The 19,469-nt window shown below is 41.9% G+C and overlaps 5 protein-coding genes and 1 non-coding gene across 6 annotated transcripts; 3 read left to right on the forward strand and 3 right to left on the reverse strand.

Annotated features, from left to right (window-relative positions):
- Positions 1 to 426: 426 nt before the first annotated feature.
- Positions 427 to 3,023, forward strand: K450DRAFT_217681 (uncharacterized protein). The gene is made up of 4 exons (XM_051585081.1): positions 427 to 450; positions 516 to 640; positions 717 to 1,163; positions 1,237 to 3,023. Exons 2-4 carry the CDS (start codon positions 568 to 570, stop codon positions 2,862 to 2,864), a joined length of 2,148 nt encoding a protein of 715 aa, XP_051449724.1. The 5' UTR covers positions 427 to 450; positions 516 to 567; the 3' UTR covers positions 2,865 to 3,023.
- A 419-nt stretch (positions 3,024 to 3,442) lies between these two features.
- On the forward strand, positions 3,443 to 5,037 carry K450DRAFT_217685 (uncharacterized protein). The gene has a single exon (XM_051585082.1). The coding sequence runs from the start codon at positions 3,488 to 3,490 to the stop codon at positions 4,973 to 4,975; it is 1,488 nt and encodes a 495-aa protein (XP_051449725.1). The 5' UTR covers positions 3,443 to 3,487; the 3' UTR covers positions 4,976 to 5,037.
- Positions 5,038 to 5,708: 671 nt separating this feature from the next.
- Positions 5,709 to 7,657, forward strand: K450DRAFT_217687 (uncharacterized protein). The gene is made up of 2 exons (XM_051585083.1): positions 5,709 to 6,026; positions 6,094 to 7,657. The coding sequence occupies exon 2, from the start codon at positions 6,097 to 6,099 to the stop codon at positions 7,513 to 7,515; it is 1,419 nt and encodes a 472-aa protein (XP_051449726.1). The 5' UTR covers positions 5,709 to 6,026; positions 6,094 to 6,096; the 3' UTR covers positions 7,516 to 7,657.
- Positions 7,658 to 7,923: 266 nt separating this feature from the next.
- Positions 7,924 to 7,995, reverse strand: K450DRAFT_t4. The gene has a single exon. It is a non-coding gene; the product is annotated as a tRNA-Pro (tRNA).
- A 2,063-nt stretch (positions 7,996 to 10,058) lies between these two features.
- K450DRAFT_217692 (uncharacterized protein) lies at positions 10,059 to 11,550 on the reverse strand. The gene is made up of 8 exons (XM_051585084.1): positions 11,442 to 11,550; positions 11,305 to 11,373; positions 11,143 to 11,234; positions 10,910 to 11,056; positions 10,803 to 10,850; positions 10,593 to 10,740; positions 10,430 to 10,532; positions 10,059 to 10,357 (listed from the first exon to the last, which is right to left on the reverse strand). The coding sequence occupies exons 1-8, from the start codon at positions 11,515 to 11,517 to the stop codon at positions 10,141 to 10,143; spliced, it is 900 nt and encodes a 299-aa protein (XP_051449727.1). The 5' UTR covers positions 11,518 to 11,550; the 3' UTR covers positions 10,059 to 10,140.
- A 3,846-nt stretch (positions 11,551 to 15,396) lies between these two features.
- On the reverse strand, positions 15,397 to 19,271 carry K450DRAFT_217711 (uncharacterized protein). The gene is made up of 17 exons (XM_051585085.1): positions 19,134 to 19,271; positions 18,921 to 19,060; positions 18,736 to 18,838; positions 18,497 to 18,677; positions 18,389 to 18,434; positions 18,241 to 18,331; positions 18,094 to 18,179; positions 17,926 to 18,031; positions 17,630 to 17,859; positions 17,235 to 17,569; positions 17,061 to 17,175; positions 16,873 to 16,988; positions 16,630 to 16,802; positions 16,437 to 16,555; positions 16,220 to 16,326; positions 16,044 to 16,154; positions 15,397 to 15,961 (listed from the first exon to the last, which is right to left on the reverse strand). Exons 1-17 carry the CDS (start codon positions 19,245 to 19,247, stop codon positions 15,786 to 15,788), a joined length of 2,349 nt encoding a protein of 782 aa, XP_051449728.1. The 5' UTR covers positions 19,248 to 19,271; the 3' UTR covers positions 15,397 to 15,785.
- Positions 19,272 to 19,469: the final 198 nt, after the last annotated feature.

Raw genomic sequence — 19,469 nt, forward strand, 5'->3', positions numbered from 1 at the left:
CGGTACTTGAGCTTTCTATATAAAATCCGTCGCTCATAGTAAATGAATGTAACATTGCAGTAGAATAGCTCTATGAATATAAATTGAGCATGCGTAATATGGATGTGTAATCGAACCTCACTTTCTTTGGTTGGATTGAAACTGTCACTTGCGATCATGGCTGTATTTGAAAAGTAGGAATAGACGCAGTTTGTCTTTAACATACCTGAACTCAAAAATAGCAGGCAAGCGAAGGTAAACGATTGGTGATAGAATATATTAGATTGCTCTTCTCTACACTGAAGATAACACTACGCAAAGAATGGGCTGGGGTGTGGTTCTCGTAGACAATGTCCATATTCCGACAAGCTATGATGCTCGCTAGTACGATTACGTGTAATACATCCCGCCACATCCACTAGGCAAGCGTAATTATTAAATGCCACAGCCTTGGTTTCCTGAAATCGCATAGTACGTACAGTAAGTTTAGAAGCCATCTGATTGGCTGCTGACCAACCTGATGCTCTGTTAAAAAGGGTAACAACTGGCCGATTACGCATAAAATACCCCTTGACCGACTTCTTTTGCATGCTGGGAAGAGGTGAATTTTACATTACCCTTAATGACTCCAGATATTTTTTTCCTGGTGATACCATCAATGGTACTTATTTTTTCTGGGATCTCCTTCGAAATGAGTCCTTTCTCTGCAATCTAAACGCATTTACTTTTTTTGTCAGGAACGGTGACACTCTCCTTGGATAAGCCAACAAAAACGAATTGTATACTAGTCATATTTAAAGGCGAAGTAGAAGCTGGTGGCGATTCCTTCAATCTTTTTACAAAACAAATCAAAGTTGCTGCCGACGTTGGCACACTGGACGCACGCACGCACAGTTTTTCTTTCGAATTTTTGGTTGACAGCCACTTGAATTTACCCAGTAGCACAAAGCTTGCCCGAGGCTCTATTAAATATGGTATTACAGCCATCCATGAGAGACCACTTATCCCAGATGCTCTCTCATCAAAGGCAGAATACGCATTGCAAATATTGGAGAATATTAATGCCGAGTGGCCAGAATTCGCCCATGAAGCGGAAATGTGTCAGGATGTCACGATATCGGGTTCCAACGACACACGCAAGGTTCGCATCATTGCAAAAATGCCAAGATTTGCATTTGTCAGAGGTGCGCATGACATGGTTTAGTATTTTGAAACTGAGAAAGTCTTTCCAATACTCAACTCTCTCTCCTCCGTTAGGTGACATCATACCAATAGAATTATCCATCAAGCACTTTGAACCGTTTACCCGAGAAAAAGGAATTAAAGTCGAGCTGATTCGCATTGCACTTTTCGGAAAGAGTAAAAATCAAACACCTGTACAGAATGCTCTTCGGTCTCTCGTCACAGATTTGAACGTTTCCACCAGCAACTTTGTTTTTTCCGCCACACCACACATCTTGATTCCAACGTCCACTCCACCAACAATTGACATAAATGGCAAGATATTAAATGTTCAATATCAAGTCCGCATTAGCATCAACCTCAACCCTTCAAATGGCACCGTCTCCAAGTCAAACAACGTGGTTTTAGAGATCCCTATTGTTGTCGCCACTTGGCCGCCCGCCGCTATACCAATAGACCTCGATTTAGACGAGGAAGAACTAGAGCCAGAACCACAGTCCTCAGAAACGGAATCAGATTCAGAGAGCGGCGAGACAGAACAGAAGCTGAATGATGTACCAAAGCAAGTCTTTGTAGCCCCTCGTCCTGTTCGCACATCCTCTCTATCTCAATCCAGTCGACCACCTCCCATCATCCCTTTTTCATCTCAGGTGTCTGGAACAGAAATAGCGGCTACAGCGCTGACTGAATCCAAATCCAAGGATAACAGCAATGTCAATAGAGTTGATGGAGCATACCCAAATCGGACCCCCATTGGTGTCAGCCCTGATAACGTTGTCGGTATCAATGGTGTAGACTCCGCAATGATCTCGACCATCGGTGGTGATGGTGTCAAAAATTCAACATCGCGCACAGCGTCTCAAAGATTCCCAGTGCCAACTGTTAGTAGCGTGTATGAGACCTCGACAGCGCCAACTTCATTTTCCCCCAATGGTCCTCCTCAATCAATGCCTCATGAAAGCTTCTCCAGAAGTCACTCGCTATCGCATAGCCAACACTCAGTCGTACCTGCCATTCAGCCTTCAACATCCCAAAATTCCGGTTTACCGCTGTCCCATAGTAACTCTATCAACAGTAGCACCTTTGCTAATAGTAGTCACTACTCTCCAAACATGTCCATGTCTCAACCTCTCCCTTCATCTCCTGGCTACCATTCCACAATGCCTATATCTCAAATGCCTTCACCTCCGGGACTCCATTCTGCTATGCCTGCACCTCAAAGCTCGCCTTCATCTTTTGACCATCATCCAGTCATGCCTATGCCACATAATTCTCCATCATCGTATTCTAACTCTTCGCATTATGGTCATACTCCTTCTATATCCCTGCCGCAAATGCCAATTCCAAATTTTCATAATGATAGTGAACGTCACTATCTTCCTCACCATTCGCCACAGAAGCCACTTTTGCATGCGTATGGAAACCAGACCAACACAGCCTACCAAATGCCTGAACCCGTAAACTGTCATCAATCAGATTACTCTCCAGAGAATGCCTATTATCATTCCCAGAGTCAGCAAGTGCCTTCTTATCACAGCAATTCTTATTATCCTCAGCTTCATTCAGAGTCTGATCCTGCTTATGCTCCGTTTACTTATCCAATGTCACTACCCACACCAGGTCAAGCCATGCCATCGGCCCAGCCTATGCCGACTCCCAACGCTCCATACCACCAACCTTTTACGCAATTCCCTTACTCATAGACTTAGGCAACTAAGCCCGGATGGTGGTATATCCCACCCATTTTAAAATACTTTTGGCTGCCTTTGGCTCTGGTTGTACGATTAACTTAACGCTGTAGACTTTAGACTTCTTAATTTGAAATCTTGAAAACTTTATACCACAACGAACATCATGCTTGAAATTGATATTTTTCAGCTTCGTACCTTGATTTTCATTTCGAATGAAAAATGGTCGTTCACTATTTTGAGAGGTAACTTTGTCCTCAAAAGGGATCGATCTCTCGCAAATACATTGCTGAATTCTCGCACGCATCCATCTGTGAGATGTAACACCTAAGGTACCGGTCGCACAGGACAACATTACTCCATCCTGCAGTCTTCACAGTTATTTCGTTTTGTACCTACGCAACTCTAACTGTTGCCTGCCGCCGTTTCCACGATTACATAACTCTACTGCTACTTCCTACTTAAGAATCTGGTAATGTTGAATCTTTGAATAAAGCCACTGGTGTTAAACTTGCTTTGCATAACTGCCATATGGCCGTCTTATATGCTGCCTCTTTATCAACAGCAATTTGGCACTTCTCCTTGGTATTTTTCAATCCTACTCTATGCTCATAAACTGTTTACTCCTCTTCTAGATAATGGAGTTCAGCCTAGGACTCCCGAATGAGATATTGCCCGTAGTTTTTCGAGACCTTGACCCGCAAGACTTGGTCAGTTGCAGTCGCACTTGTTGGTCTTGGAATGCTATTGCAAACTCCCTCCTCTACGAAACCGTATCTTTTGTTTCACATGCCAAATTTCAGCAGTTTGTCGAGACTATTACTGATTCTCAGAACCATTATGAAATGTGTGTCGGAAATAGCATCAATACTTACCGACCACTCGGACAGCTCGTTAAGTCCGTGGAAATAACAGCAGGCTATACTCGACGCGATGATAGATATGATTACTCGACAATGCTTTCTCGACTTGCTTCTAAAACTCCAAACGTCCACAAGGCAAAAATGTATCTCCCTATTTTGTCTTCAAATACTTATGATGGCTTGTCATTCAATTGGAGCAACTTAGCCTCACAATGGTCCAAGCTGACAAGTCTATCTCTAAAAGGGTCTTTAGAATATGGGATGGAAACATACGACATGAAAAACATCAATGATGTATTCAGTAGATTGCATCATCTCAGTGTCGTTCGTTGCGATGATTTTCTGACCCACATGCTACCATCACTGCCTACTATGCCATATTTACAATCTTTTATGGCCACCATCTACCGTACAAGCGATTATCAAGCATTAAAGAAGATATTGCAAACCTATCAAACCACTTTACATACCTTGGTCATAGAATTTTTTTGCTTTTATCCGCAAATCTCATTCAATTTGGATGACCTTAATATTGGCCACAAACAGTTGAAAGCATTCGGGCTTATGAAGCATGATGATACGCAGATTAACATCACCAAATTTGGAGACAACTTGGAGCACCTTGAATGGTGGATCTTCAGTCTGAAACCCGACGAGATATTGAACCAGTCAATACATCAAGCCATGATTAAGACAAGTACCCTCAAGACCTTATCTTTTGCTGGAAAGATGGCTCTCGATCATATTCCTTTGGTTTTAGAAGCGAACAAGCACAGCCTACACACTTTTTATGTCGATCATGCCCGTGGCAACGATCTGATCGCACTTTTACAAGATAGCAAAGTGCGGCTCTATAACGTCGTTACACTTTGCTTTGAATGCCCACTTCTCGAAAATGCAGATGTACGATCCCTTGCCGAGATATTCCCCAATGTGAAATACCTAGCACTGCGCAGAAATAGGCTTTCACACGAGATGATAAAAGGCACAAGAAACATAAGCACAAGAAACATAAGCACAAGAAACGTAAGCACAATGAACATAAGCACAAGGAGCATACCGAGTGGAAGCAAGCTTACGATTGTGGAATTGAATAGGGGTCCGGTATGGATCGCCACGGAGTCTCTATCTCATTTTCAACATTTAAAAGCTCTTGACAAAATCACCTTTCCGGAACTTGTAGATCAAAGCTTATTCACTTTTCAACAGTGCAACATCTTCCGGCCAAAACATAAAGTGCAACCCGTCGTAATACCCTTGTAGGAGCCGATAATTAATTACATACATGGACTATTGCTCCTTGTAAATGGAATGAATAAATACGGTCGATTGTACGTTTTACATTTATTGACATCAAGTCTTGAAAATCGGCTGTCGTCATTGAACTGACTACTACTGACCTAATCATGACCTAGAATCCAGCTGTTTTTTATCACTCTCCTTTGCCTCATCAGATCTTTCTCATCTCACTCATGCCTTGTCAATCCCGTAGGAATTGTTCGTCTCTGACTTACAACTCAACATAGCCAAAATAGAGCAACTGATGCGAAGCCATGTGGCTCTATACATATAGCAGAACTGGAAAACATGATTATTACAATTGATGCTATCATAGCTAGAAATATAGCCGGCTCTGTTGACGGTTCCTAACGTTATACCTTCGTCAATGGCCATGCAAGCTCACATGTTTGACGGCATAAGAGTTTTCAATACCACCTTTCAGCGCTCAATATCACCAATCGTTTCACAATTATCTCCTCATATACCTAGGCAACCGCGATAAAGTGATGGATTCCCACCCTTTCTGTACATTTTGGCAGTGTCTGGCTCTCATCGTGCGATTCCTTAACCCTGTAGAATATGGCGTTCGTCATTGAAAAATTTGAACCCATTATGCCACAACCAATAGCATGCTTGAATCTGATATTTTAAGCTTCACCCCTTGACTTTTTATTTTGTTTGGCCCAGGCTGGTCATTGTTAGAGAGGTAACTTGACCTCTTGTTGTCCTCAAAAGAAGATCTGTGATCTCCCAAAGAAATTCCCCAAATTTTACAAAACTGTCATCATTGAGATTTAACGCCTCAGACACCTGTCGCACAGGTTACCATTTACTCCATCAGCAGTCTTCCCAAATGTTTTATTTTGTACCTTCGCAACTCTAATCGTTTCCTGTCGCTTTCCCACCATTATATAACTCTACTGTTAATTCTTTTAGATCTCGGTAGCTTAAATCTGCCGACAGAACCACAGAAATAAAACTTTGCTTGTGCGACGCAGTATTGACCGCCTCCAAACGCCGCCTCCTATCAGCGGTAACAACACTATTTTTCTTGTTTCTTTTTCCTACTCCATGCTCACCACTGTTTACTCTTCTTCTAGATAATGGATTTCAGGCTAGAATTCCCGAGTGAGATACTGTCCATTGTTTTTCAAGACCTTGACCCGCAAGACTTGATCAGTTGCAGTCGCACTTGTTGGCCCTGGAATGCTGCTGCAAACTCACTCCTCTATGAAACAATATCTTTCTATTCGCATGCCAAGCTCCAGCAGTTTGTGGAATCTATCAACGATTCCCAGAACCACCATGAAAAGTGTGTTGAAAGTAGCATCAGCAGTCACCAGCCACTCGGACAGCTCGTTAAATCCGTGGAAATAATAACAGGCTATTCTCATCATGATGATATACACAGTTACTCGACGATGCTTTCTCGACTTGCTTCCAAAACTCCAAACGTCCATACATCGAATCTGGGTCTGCCTATTTTGTCTTCAGATACTGATAGTGGAGTGCCATTCGATTGGAGCAACTTGGCCTCACAATGGTCTAAATTGACAAGTTTATCTCTCAAGGGATCATTCGGATATGAGCTGGAACCATACGACTTAAACAACATCAATGATGTATTCATTAGGCTACAACATCTCAATATCACTCGCTGCGAAGATATTCTTACCCACATGTTGCCATCACTGCCTACCATGCCATATTTACAATCGTTCACGGCCACTGTCTACCATACAAGCGATTACCAAGCGTTAAAGAAGATATTGCAAAACTGTCAAAACACTCTACACACATTGATCATAGATTTTCATAGCTATCTACGACCTCTTTCAGTCAATCTGGATGATTTTAAAATAGGTCGCAAACAGTTGAAAGCATTCGGACTCATGAAGTATGATGATTCGCAAATTAACATCACTAACTTCGGAGACAGCCTGGAGCACCTTGAATGGTGGGTCTACAGCAAGGAAACTGACGAAACATTGGACCAGTCAATACATCAAGCCATGATTAAGACAAGCACCCTCAAGACCTTATCCTTCGCTGGAAACATGGCTCTCGATCATATTCCTTTTGTTTTAGACGCCAACAAAAACAGCTTGCATACTTTCTATCTCGATCATATGGAAGGCAATGATCTAATCGCACGCTTACAAGCGAGCAATGTGCGACTCTATAACATCACTACCCTTTGTATTGAATGCATGTTTCTCGAAAATGCAGATGTACGCTCACTAGCCGAGATATTTCCCAATGTGGAGTTCCTAGCACTGTGCAGAAACAGGCGGTCGCGCGAGATGACAAGGAGCATATCGAGTGGAAGCAAGCGAACAATATGGAGATTGGAAAGGGGGGAAGAATGGATTGCCACGGATGCTCTATCTCATTTTCAACATTTGAAAGCTCTTGACAAAATCACCTTTCCGGAACTTATAGATCAAAGCTTATCCACTTATCAACAATGCGTGATCTTAAGGCCCAAACATAAGGGGCAACCTAGCGTGATTCCCTTGTAGGGACCGGGAAGTAGTTACAGGTCTCTACTATAATTCTTTGTACATAGAATGGAATGAATAAATAATGTAAATTGTAACTGTAAATTTTATCTTCACCTAATGCAAAGATGCAGAGATTGGGCTGTCGTGTGCTTCAATTTTTATGGGAAGCCAAAGAAAGGCACAACACAGAAAAAAATAGCAGAAACAAGATATATTGATTCCAATACATGCTATCATACTTATAGCCCGTTGTACTAGCAGCTTCCCAATGTCATGCTTTTGTGAACGGCCTTCTGCTGACGACATACAGTCTTCGAGTCACAGTCTGCATCAGGCCAAGTCGTGCCTAAGCCAATGTGATGTGCTGCCTGCTTTGCTTCCTTTCCAACTCCGCTCAGTTAGCCAATGAAAAAAATCCAAAAAATGGGGCCTCGCCGGGGTTTGAACCCGGGACCACTCGCACCCAAAGCGAGTATGCTACCACTGCACCACAAGGCCCTTCTTGTTTCTCTGGATTCTGGTGCAAATATATAAGGGAATTTAAATAAATGTTATATACTATACACTGTAATGCACTCTATACGAGTTGCTACCACTACTTAAAAGATACTTTTTTCCTTAACCAAAAACGGTAAAATGGTTTATATACTTCTCCTTCATATTTATGTCACCATATCAGAAATACTGATCATAACGGAGTAGAGAAACTACAACACAATAAAATAGTATTAGTTTTGATGGAGTATGAATATATACCTATTCTGAAATTTCTACCGTAGAGCACGCATACTGGTTTATAGTACCTTGTTGTTCTTGAACTTAAAATATATTGATGCTGTTTTTTTTCTTCGTCGAACATTCTCCTAATGTTTTTAAATTTTGGAATATGAATATACGTATGCTATTTTCCCATGGAAGGAAGAAAAGTTTCTTTTTTTGCAAGCTATGCAGAATTTTGCAGGCAGTTCATTTGATCATTTCAATCTATACAGAATTTATGGATAGAAATCGCTTATACTTAAGCAACCATGGCTAATTTCCTCTCCTTCTTTTTTTCAAGAAAAAAGGTACTAGAAGCCTTTTCTCCAGTATTTATATTACATGAAACAAATGCACATCGATGTTAGTGCAATAAATTATGTGTAATATATAAGATTAAGGACGATATTTGTATATGCGTATGACTTATTTAATTTTCAAGTGCTGAGTCTCCGGCACTGCAAATGATATATATGCTGAGGAATAAAATAATTAACACAGTTCTTCATGATTTATGTTGCTGCAGTCCACAAGACTACATGGTGTTTTACGTCATGCATATTTGTACCATAGATAGTACCTAACTTATTCTAAACGAGAGACAAGATTTATTGATTCTGGCTTCCGAAAAATTTTGATGATTTAGCTTTTGTGTTTGACTCTCAAGTCATCAATACATCTGACTAATTTATATTACTCAGTTTGCATCTGTCCCAATAAAATATGTTCCAAACTCACGCTGTTCACCTTTTGATTTATTTATTTACACAGTGCTAAAATATCTACATTGGAATATATATTGGTAAGGGACGTATATGAGAGTCTCGATAATCATGCATTCAAGGCAGAATGTAATGATGTTATGAGGTTCGAAACTGCTCGCTTGTAGCGTATGATTAGATCGCAGCTATGGATGTTTAAAAATTAAAAATATGCAGACAGTTCTTTGTTCGCTTCTAGAAACGAAAGCGATATGATCGAGATCCATGATTCCAGTTAAAGGTAAAGTCTCAAAATCCTTGCTTACAATAGGATGATTTATCGACTGAACACATGTATCATTGGTTCCGTTATTGCAGACCCATCATTCAAGGTGCTTAGATGATCTCTATATTTAGCACCGCTGTTTTTCAAGCCCTCATATATCGTGTCCGGGCGCTTCAAGTGGTTTGCGATCTGTTAAAGGTCATACAAACTGAATGAAGGCAGCGATAAATCCATCAAAACCCTCAGATAAAGATGTTTAGAGTGCCTTGAAAATTTTGCGACATCTTCGCCAACTCTCGATAATGTGGCAAATGTTTCTTAGATTTGACTGCTTTGTATTTGCTCTTCTTCTTTTTCACTAAATTCTTCAAGTTCCAAACTGCATTACCAAAATTTCATGTTGGTTGTTTCTCGTATCTCGTAATGAGTGCGGTTTTGGGTAATCCTCACATAGCTGTACTTGCCACTGACGAGTTTCAAGTCCATTTTTGACATCAATGATGCTTTCTGCAACTTAGTCTGGGCTCTCATCTAGTCGGCTGCGGACATTCATCCTCATTAGTGCTGCGCGCCAGTAAACACTGTGACAAAAAACAACTCGACTGGTGAGAAAATGGTCGGACTATGATGCCTTGCACAGCCTCGTAGAAACCGCCTTGTTATAGGGCAATCTGTATGATTATAAGCGAGGAAAGTAGAGTTGATGTACGTCTTAAAGACAAAACAAAGAAGGAAAAAAAAAAAAGAGTACATGAAAACTATTGAAATACCCAGAAGCACGTCTCTAGCCGCTAATACCCCGCCTGCAAACCATCATGCGTCTATCATAAGTTCATTGTATTCTGTTGATAATCTAAAATAATACAACTATATCTATTCAACTATATCTATTCGTGTTTAGTTGGGAAGGGTGGAGCCTGTCAGAGAAGCAAAATCTCCAAAAGAATCAACGTAGAAAGTGGCTTTGATGGGGTTGGAATCGCTCAACAATTTGTCCTCTCGAGTGACACCAGTGAGGACGCAGAGAGTGGTCAAACCACCACGGTTACCAAAATCAATATCAGTGTCCAAACGATCGCCAATCATACAAGACTTTGTTGGATCCAAGCTGTATCTAGTGCACAGAACGAAACGAAGGATTAGGATGGAATTTGGTATGTGTGTAAAGGCTGGCATTGCTACTTACTCAGCCAAAATGGCTTCCAACATATTTTGAGCTGGCTTTCCAAGAATAGCATCTGGCTTTCGCTCCAATGCAGTGATGAGAGGAGATGCGATGGCACCGGCACCTACAAATGGCAGATGTTAATGATAAACAAAATTAAAAGGTGAAAAAGTTGATTATGTACCGGGAAAGAGAGTTCCGTGAGTTGGGAAAGTAGAGTCTGCGTTGGTAAGCAAAAAGAGTCTCTCTGGGTGGTTATGAAGGAAGGTAAATGCCTTGCAGTACTTGTAGTAGCTGATGTTGACATCCAATCCCATGACAACCGCGCCGACCTGCCCGAGCAAAAGGTTAGTTAGGCGTAGGTAAAAGAGCAAAGTGGTGCGCAAATCCCTACCTCCGGGTCGTCGGTGATGTCGTCTATTGAGCGCGCACCATCGTCTTCCTATACATTCCAAATTAGCAATGAGATAGCCAATATTCGTCAATGCCTATGCTACTAACCACACCGCCGAAAGAACGAATGCCTTCAGCCTTTAATTCCTCTGAGATACCAGACATGCCCACAATATAAACCTTCTTGTCAGCGGGGAAATTCACAACGTTCTTGAGATAGGCAGCGGTGGCAAATGCTGAAGAAAAGATTTCGTCCTAAAGCACAAACGAAAAAAGAGAGAATATAAGCTATATGAGATATCCTGTCAAAGCATCCGATGGTATTTTTCCATGCAACTTACCAAGTGTGCTTCGATATCGAGCTTCTTGAACTTATCCAAGTAAGCTTCTCTGGATTTGGTGCTGTTGTTGGTGACAAAGAAAATGCGCTTTCCTGTTCGAGAGGTACCATGAGTACACATATTTTGATATTGACAGACCGGAAAATCATCAAAAAAACCAACCTTTGGTTCTCAAGAGCTGCATGGCCTCTCTGACGTTTGGAAACACGTTACTGCCTTCCCAAAGAACACCTGATTAAGAGTATTAGCAATGGACGAGAGATGCAGGGAAGTACACTATATTCCATGTAGAAACGAACCATCGCAGTCGAACAAAAAGTTATCGTAAGAGTCGATGAAAGAGTTCAATTGTTCAGCTGTGGTTAATTTTTCCATGGTGAATGACTGGCAAGGGAAAGAGTGGGTAATACTCCCTTGAATTGCCCGCTCTTTCATGAAATTTAACCAGCTTTGAAGTGCCGCACACCCAACCATTCATCTTTCTTCCTCGGCCTGGTAGTTGAACCTTGATCATACTGGCTGCAGCAAATTTATCATCAATAAAGAATGTTCCATATTTAAGCATTTGACTGCAATGATATTATCAGCCATAGTCTATCTATGTTTCTATCCTCTGTATCAAACTGTTCATAATTATACACGTTGACCGTACGGTGCTAGAGTCTTCTGGCTATCCGTGCTCTCTTAAAACAATAAGGCCATGTAGCAGAATATCTATGATGAGTCATTATCATCGTATTCAAACTAAAAGCACCACTAGCTGGCACAGATATCAAGCACATCAGCAGCTACACCACTTGAAGCAACCTGTTTTCTAGCACTCAGTAAGAATAGTATTCCCAATGTTTTTTTTATTTCTTTTGTTGTTATAAAAAGGTGTGGGGGATTATATGACCAGAGTCGGCACCAACTTCCCATGCAGCAAATGAATGCTAAAGAAGCTGGTTTCTTTAGCTGATCGAATATCTGGAGCGCGAAGAGATCGATGATCCCTGGCAAGACAAGGTAATTGAGCCGAAGCTCTAAACCCGACTCGTGGCTGCACTCGTGGATTCTTTTTGATAAAGAAAAAAATTATTTGCTGCCTTGGATAGAATTTTTATACACAAAGCTTGACGGTCACAACAAAATTTTGTTGTGACTTGCTCTAAGCCTCTGGGGTTAAAAAGGTCGACATTTACGCGCACAGACAAGGGAGTCTCACATCGGTGTAGGTAGCCATGGAAGTGCAAGGGGTTGTTGAGGGGAAACGTATGAGAATAATTATGAAACTAGAGGCTATGGCATTGTTGGAAAACTAGATATGTTGTAAACATCGACACTGTTGCAGAACATATAATCTGTGTAGATCGAAGACGTTAGAGTGTGAGAAGGGAAATACCATTGTTCAGGCAAAAAACAAGCGAGTACCTTAAGGTAAAAGCAGCAAGGTAAATTGATACATAAATTTATGAATTACCATTCACTAAGTCTAGGCGTCGTGTAGTCGAAGCGGAGCTATCACATTTGTCCGTTTCATTGGTACTTTTGCCTATTTAGCATTTGGTTCATTGCTTACTTAGTATCGTGGGATGTCCGGCTCATTTTTGCGTTGTATGAAGGAAAGTTAGTTGATACAACTTCTGTGGAGTGAGAATATTTGGTATATACCGATCGCCAGGGCGTGAATGTACTGTATTGCTGACTTACGCTTGAAAGCTTCAGCAAATACATCAATGCCACGTATTTGTCTGGTATAGTGCTCTAGAAACGAGGCATGGAGTGTATGCATAAAAAAAATGGAATGGCAATTGCAATTCCCAGATATCGTGGCTTGCTTTTGTTTTACAAGTGTATAAAAGTTCTGCACACACATCAAATGTACTCGCTAGACTTTCTGACTGGTAAAATTTTCTGAATTCTAGCACAGCGTTTCCCGTGCCTACTTTGACAATTGCCAGGACAACATTCGTCGACTCATGGATTCGCCGAATTATACCGTGAATCTGCCTCCTCTAGAAGAATGGAGGTCAAATGTTCAGAAGGAAATAGGAGGAATAAATCACATTGTCCAGGAATTGCTCGATCAAATATCGCTATTGAGTATCTATGTTCAAGCGGATAACAATAACGGTCCACGTGGGAAGGGAACTTTGCTGACTGGAAGACCCGGCACTGGAAAGACAGCGTTGGCTGCTGCCGTCGCAAGTGAGTATATCTTCTCCAGTTTCAAAATGCTTATGAAGTGGTGATGTTAATAAAGATCATGCATAGAACACTCGCGACTGCCATCCAAGATATTGAATTGCCCAGACGTCTTTCGAGCTGGTAAGAGATAGCAGCATAATTCAGTATATTGAACTCATACTCACAACGCGTATTCTCGTGTACCCATAGAGGAAGGAGCTAGCGAAGCTGTCATCTCAAAAACGTTTTCGGAAATGGCACATCATAAACTATCCATTATCATCTTGGACGAAATAGATATGATTGCTAGTGAGACGGCTGTGAAGAAAGCAGGTAAGTTTCATATTCCATGCTGAGTTGGATCAGCACAGATCAAGTCGTTTAGCACTACTTCTCACTGAAGTACGTTACTCCGTGGCACAACTATAGGCGTGGAAGGCCGAACCTTCAATGTCTTGACCAATGAGTTGGATAAAATCAACCAGCCCACATCCTCCAGCTACGTGTTTGTCATAGGTAGGCGATTATACCCACTTGTGAATATGAAGGGACATGGAAATTAAATGGAAATATATTAGGCATCACGAATAGACCGCATGCAATCCACCCTGCATTGACAAGATCTGGCCGACTGGATCGGGTGGTAGAACTCAACATCAAAACTCCAGCAGAGCGAGAAAACGTCTTATCTGTACTTTGCAAAAGTAGGGAGAGTTTATGGCTTGTTTTGAAAGATGCTAGAGGAATTCACTAACGTACTGAACTCATGCAGAGATACCATTTGAGAACGATATTACAAAGCATAGTATCATTCACCGGGTTGCTCAAGTAACTCATGGATTTGTTCCTGCCGATTTGCAAAACTTGTGTCGCCAGGTGGTCATGTCCTTGGTCAAACGGGAGGCTGATCTGAGCGATGACGGGAGTGTGGTAGGTTGAAGGAATAGGTCATGGTGACTATGTCATAGTAGTACTAAGGCTGAAAACACAGGTTCCTGCGACATTAAGCGACTTTGAATCAGCCTTGACATATATCAAGCCGTCCAACTTCAATGAATATCAGACCAAGGTAAATCGAGAAGGTTTCAATTCAGGTAGCGAGCTTTATACTGATTGAATGACAGTTACCCGACGTGCGGTTTAAAGATCTATACGGTGTGGATGACGCCATCAACGATTTGAAGGCAAGTTTGAAGTCTGTTCAAACCTTCGTCAGAGCGCCGCTTTCTCTAACGTCCTTTCCACTTTCATTTCTAGGTGTCAGTCATCGAGCCATTCAAAGACCGATCAAAGTATATTAAACTTGGCATCAACCCACCCAGAGGAGTGCTTATACACGGGCCTCCAGGTGTTGGCAAGACCATGTTATGCTGTGCTTTAGGCGCGGAGTTGGGTATCAACTTCATGCTTGTTGAGGTGGGTCGGAAGCTGATAGTGCATCACACATATCATTGTAAATCTAACCATAGCGTCAAAGGGGTCACAAGTACGGTCCAAGATAGTTGGCGAATCTGAGAAAAATGTAGCCAAGATGTTTGCACAAGCTCGAGCGAATTCTCCCTGCATTTTATTCATCGACCAGGTAGGTCATCACACGATATCGGTATAACAAGAATCGCGCCTAATCATGTGAACCCTTAAGATTGATGTCCTGGTACCAAGGCGTGGAACAAGTTCCTCATCTGAGAATACGAGCGATAGAATAGTGACGGGCTTCCTCACAGGCAAGTGCCTTATTTTATGACCGAGCTCTACATGCTCATAGGCTGTTTGCGTTTGCCTTCCTCATGACGTTATTTTTTAACAATCTGAATCATCTATTGGGGATCCTCAACTCACAGAAATGGACGGATTTTTCACCAAATCAACGCCGGGAGACCCCAGCAGCGATGTGATTATACTAGCAGGTAATTAGCGATAAATCTACATTAGGGTGGTTACCTTGGACAATTGCACAGAGCAGGTACTGATTCATAGAATGATGCGTAGCCACCAACAGGCCCAATGTCATAGACCCAGCTATCATTCGGCCGGGAAGAATTGACGAGCACATTCATATCCCTGTGCCTGGTAAAGAGGTAGGTTGAGGTTTAAAGCGATGCTCCAACACCTTGCAAATGTACATGTGTTTTTATTGATGTTTTGCTATGGCATGCTTACAACAGGAGCGCAAATTGTTATTCCAAGGCTTCAGTCGGAATATTCCTATGGATGTTAGTAAGGATGAGTTGGATAAACTAGCAGAGGAGCTTGATGGTTGGACCGGTTCCGACATTGACAATCTGTGCCGCGAAGCCGCACTTGAAGCTCTCCGCGAGAACATCGATAGTCAAAGGGTAAAAATATTGGCCGAGTACTGAACGTAATTTTTGTTTCTGTTTTATTTAACTCTTTCGTCCTCCTCAGGTTGAATATACACATTTAGAGCGAGCAAGACGAATTTGCCGGCCGGTGTTGATGTCGTGAAAGCAGGCTCTTTACGTGGTATCTTTTTCCTCCAATACCATAGTGCCTAAGTCAAGGGACTGACAGTGCTGTGACAACGCGTTATATGCTTCAACAAGGTCTGGCTGGTCGCTTTGGAGAAGGTGTTGGAGATGCAAAATATCCTGGTCAAGAGTAACATTTGCATTTCTGATCTCGTCCGTCATGTCTGAATATTTGTAAATAGACAGCGATGTCATGCTTAATTAGTAAAGTTTAAAGTGATGGCTTCAATAGATATAAAAAATCACCTTCACTGATATTGAAGCTGAGGCGCATGGTGATAGCCTGGAAAGCCTTCAACAAAATGAATGGATGTAGGCATTCAACCAAGATATGTAGATAATGGTGCTGTTCAGAGGCTGCAACGAAAGGAATTGAATGAATACACATAAGGTAGAGGTGTCCCCCTATGTACGATATGTACCTTGTTGAGGCTGTTGCCGGACCGTTATGGTCACAGGTAATTTTCGATCAAGCGGGAGGGTGAATACAGCTTTCTCTGGTTCAGCCATGATTTCCTTCAGAAGTTGGCTGTTGAGCGAGATTTGAATGCACGGAAGAACGATCGAAAACAGGGTTAGTATTCATGATATATATTCTCAATGGCAAAATATATTTTGTAAATAGAAGGTAGGTATTACCTGTCTAGGCCTTCTGACAATAGGGTGAAGAGTGCCAATTGGCATAAAGTATCTCTAGGTGCTGCACTCGTACGTACTTTGAGCAGCAAGCTTTGTGGAAGTACCATGCCTAAAGGTTTCTATGTGGCAATCGGTGCATCAGTATCAGGACAGGCGCTATTCATCCGAAACTGGCGCCAGAAGAAATACAAACTTTCATAGCAGACCCGTATATATCCACTGCCGTTCGACTACGTTCTATCGTGTCAGTCGCGGTCCGCTTCCTCCCACGAAAGTCAGAGTTGGCTTTTGAAAGTGGTGGATAAGGTGCTGCATAGCACAACATGTCCAGAAATATGCCGTGTACAGGAAACAGAATCCGACCATCTACATATTGGTAATGCATTGAAGTTGAGCAAACAAAATCCTAAACTGGCATGAATAAACGAGGACTTACCAATAGAATTTTCATGTTGATCTTCAACGTTGCTCAAAAAAGGGAAAAACGCGAGACTGATGTTGACGTAAACAGGTAGACCTATCAGCCTTGCATTGACGGCAAAATCGCGTTCCCTAATGGAGAAAAATCTTTCAGTTTGCTATGCGTGGCGACACATGGTTATGCCCAATCAAGTTAAAACTAACCACTTCACGGATGTCCGTAAGTCGTCCAATGGGCACATTAATAGCTCACCAGGCGCTGATCCGCTGGCTGCTGGTTCGCCGATCGCGGTTGAGCAAGGATCCATTTCAATGCAAACTAATGAAGTGTTCAGTGATACATACATAAAGTCTGGAGTGTAAAGGTGCCACACTTACGGCGCCAGTTCTCTCCCCACCGTATTGAGATATCGGTCTGTAATTCAATGCTAAGTAATGTTTCGATGGATACCAGGGAGCGTAAATTGGCGGGGAGAATCTTGGGCTTGACATGGCAGGTGAACGCAGGTTTCGAGTCACTTTTCAGTTTAGGTTTAGATTTCATGTCTAAGATGCGTTGTAGTTTATGTATGGTCATGTTGTATTCTGAAAGCAACGAGTTCAAAAACTGATGAGTTTCGTCCAACAGGGTCTGCGACTGACGACATTTTTCGATTTCCTCTATAGTGAACTGGATTTGTTCCTGCAAAGATTGTTCATCATAGGCGGGCATTCTACAAAAGCATTGTTACTAGGCATTCAGATTCGTAAAAGCTGATAGGTGACGCACTTACTTCTCTGATATGGGTAAGTTTGTAAGGCTGCCATCAGCCAAGACCGCTAGTAGCTCTGTTTCATGAGGTTCATAACCTGCCGTGCATTTGAAAAGTCCAATATCAACCACAGGGGGATCGTTTGAGGTATTGGCAACCAAAACCAATTTTTCCCCTTTGCTGTAATCATATTTATCGAGGAATGTGTACTGATAAAGCTTGTTCCTATTGTCAAGAACGTATAGACGATCCTAAATGAAGCACATTAGCATACGACCGCCATTGGTATTTACTACATATTACACTGGAGTCCCTACTATATTGGATACTGCTGCGGTTACAGATGATGTCAAGCAAAGAACGCGTATTTCTGGGTGGTAGGAAGTTTCCGTAGTGTATACCGTTGTAGCTGTTCCCTCCAGGCTACCAAAAATAAAGCATTTAGGCAAAATGTGTCATATTACATACAGAATAGAGATACATACGTCAGAATAACAACAGATTCGATGTCATCACCGCCTGTTGAGTACATTGAAGGTCTCAATATCGGGTGTATACTGTGCAATGTATCCTATCAATGATTGTGTTCAGTAGTCGTACTTTGACGCCAGATCCGTCACACGGTATCTTACCGGGTGGTCCATGATGCAAACTTCGCTTGTTTCATCCACTGCTTTGTAATAAATGTTACCATTTCCTATTCCAAACAGAATTCCGTCGACCCTGCTAAAAGCATCAGATTTAGTTGCCACAAAATCGGGGTTCTCTATTTAATCTTACCGTTTCTTGTTACTATGCATAGTCTCACTCAAGCGACCTGCAGGAACTGATGTATCAGGTGAGATGGTGTAAATATATCGCGGGGAACCAAGTTTGAAGAGTATTTACTGTATAGCTGGCAGACATTATCATCTGGTTTGACATAGTTTGAATCGGCAGACACTGGGCTGCAGACAACAGTGCGCTCGCCTTGGATAGACCAAAAAATTAAAGATCCATCGACATGGTAAATCAAGCAACCAGGTACATCATCCATATTGTAGGCTTGAATCCAAACGGTCGGTGCAAGCTGTACGAACCGAATTAATACGACAAGCAGCGACGTGCGAAATTTTTTATGCACTCACCGCGTCCGCCAACACCTGGTCGCGTCTGACCGAAAGTACGACGAAATCCATGCCAGATTCCTCGGTATACTTTACGCGTTTTGCTGGTCGCTCAACCTCATGACTAGAAATGAGCACGGTAGTTAGTTTCAATCTTTGCACGTATCGCAGGCTTGGGTGCATATCAGAACTAGTTAGATGCATACATTTTGCCGTCTACAAGTGTGCTCGATGCTTCTAGCTTGTACAGTACACCGTCGGTGGTTAAGACGAAGGCATTGATATCTGAATTCAAGTCCTCACAGCACGCAACTCGAAAGATAGAGCTAGGAAATTCCCAACGACACTAGACATGATCAATGTGAGATTCCCAAATCCTTGACAGCACTGATATAGTATGTTTATTGTGTTCTGCTGACCTGTATGATTCCCTCCAGCACAATCACTATTCGATCATGGTTGGTTTCATATATGAATCCATTTCTTGCCTGCCACATTACTGTGTCTCGCTTGTGATGTGGAGTTTCGAGCATTGGCGCATTGAATGTACCTGTAGGGTATTCTGACAAGAGCAGGCCAAATTATACCGCAGCGCAGTCTAAAGTCCTTTCGAAATTCAATCCATTCCCTTACTTGTTTCTCCATCACTTCCTTAAGCAACTTAACCCAGTCGTTTTTTTTTTTTTAAAATAGACGGGCACAAATACTTTATGATATTGCATTACAAACAAGAAAGAAATAAGAAGATGAAGAAA

Source organism: Umbelopsis ramanniana (assembly GCF_025399195.1).
Source record: "Umbelopsis ramanniana AG unplaced genomic scaffold K450scaffold_1, whole genome shotgun sequence".
Classification (NCBI taxonomy): domain Eukaryota; kingdom Fungi; phylum Mucoromycota; class Umbelopsidomycetes; order Umbelopsidales; family Umbelopsidaceae; genus Umbelopsis; species Umbelopsis ramanniana.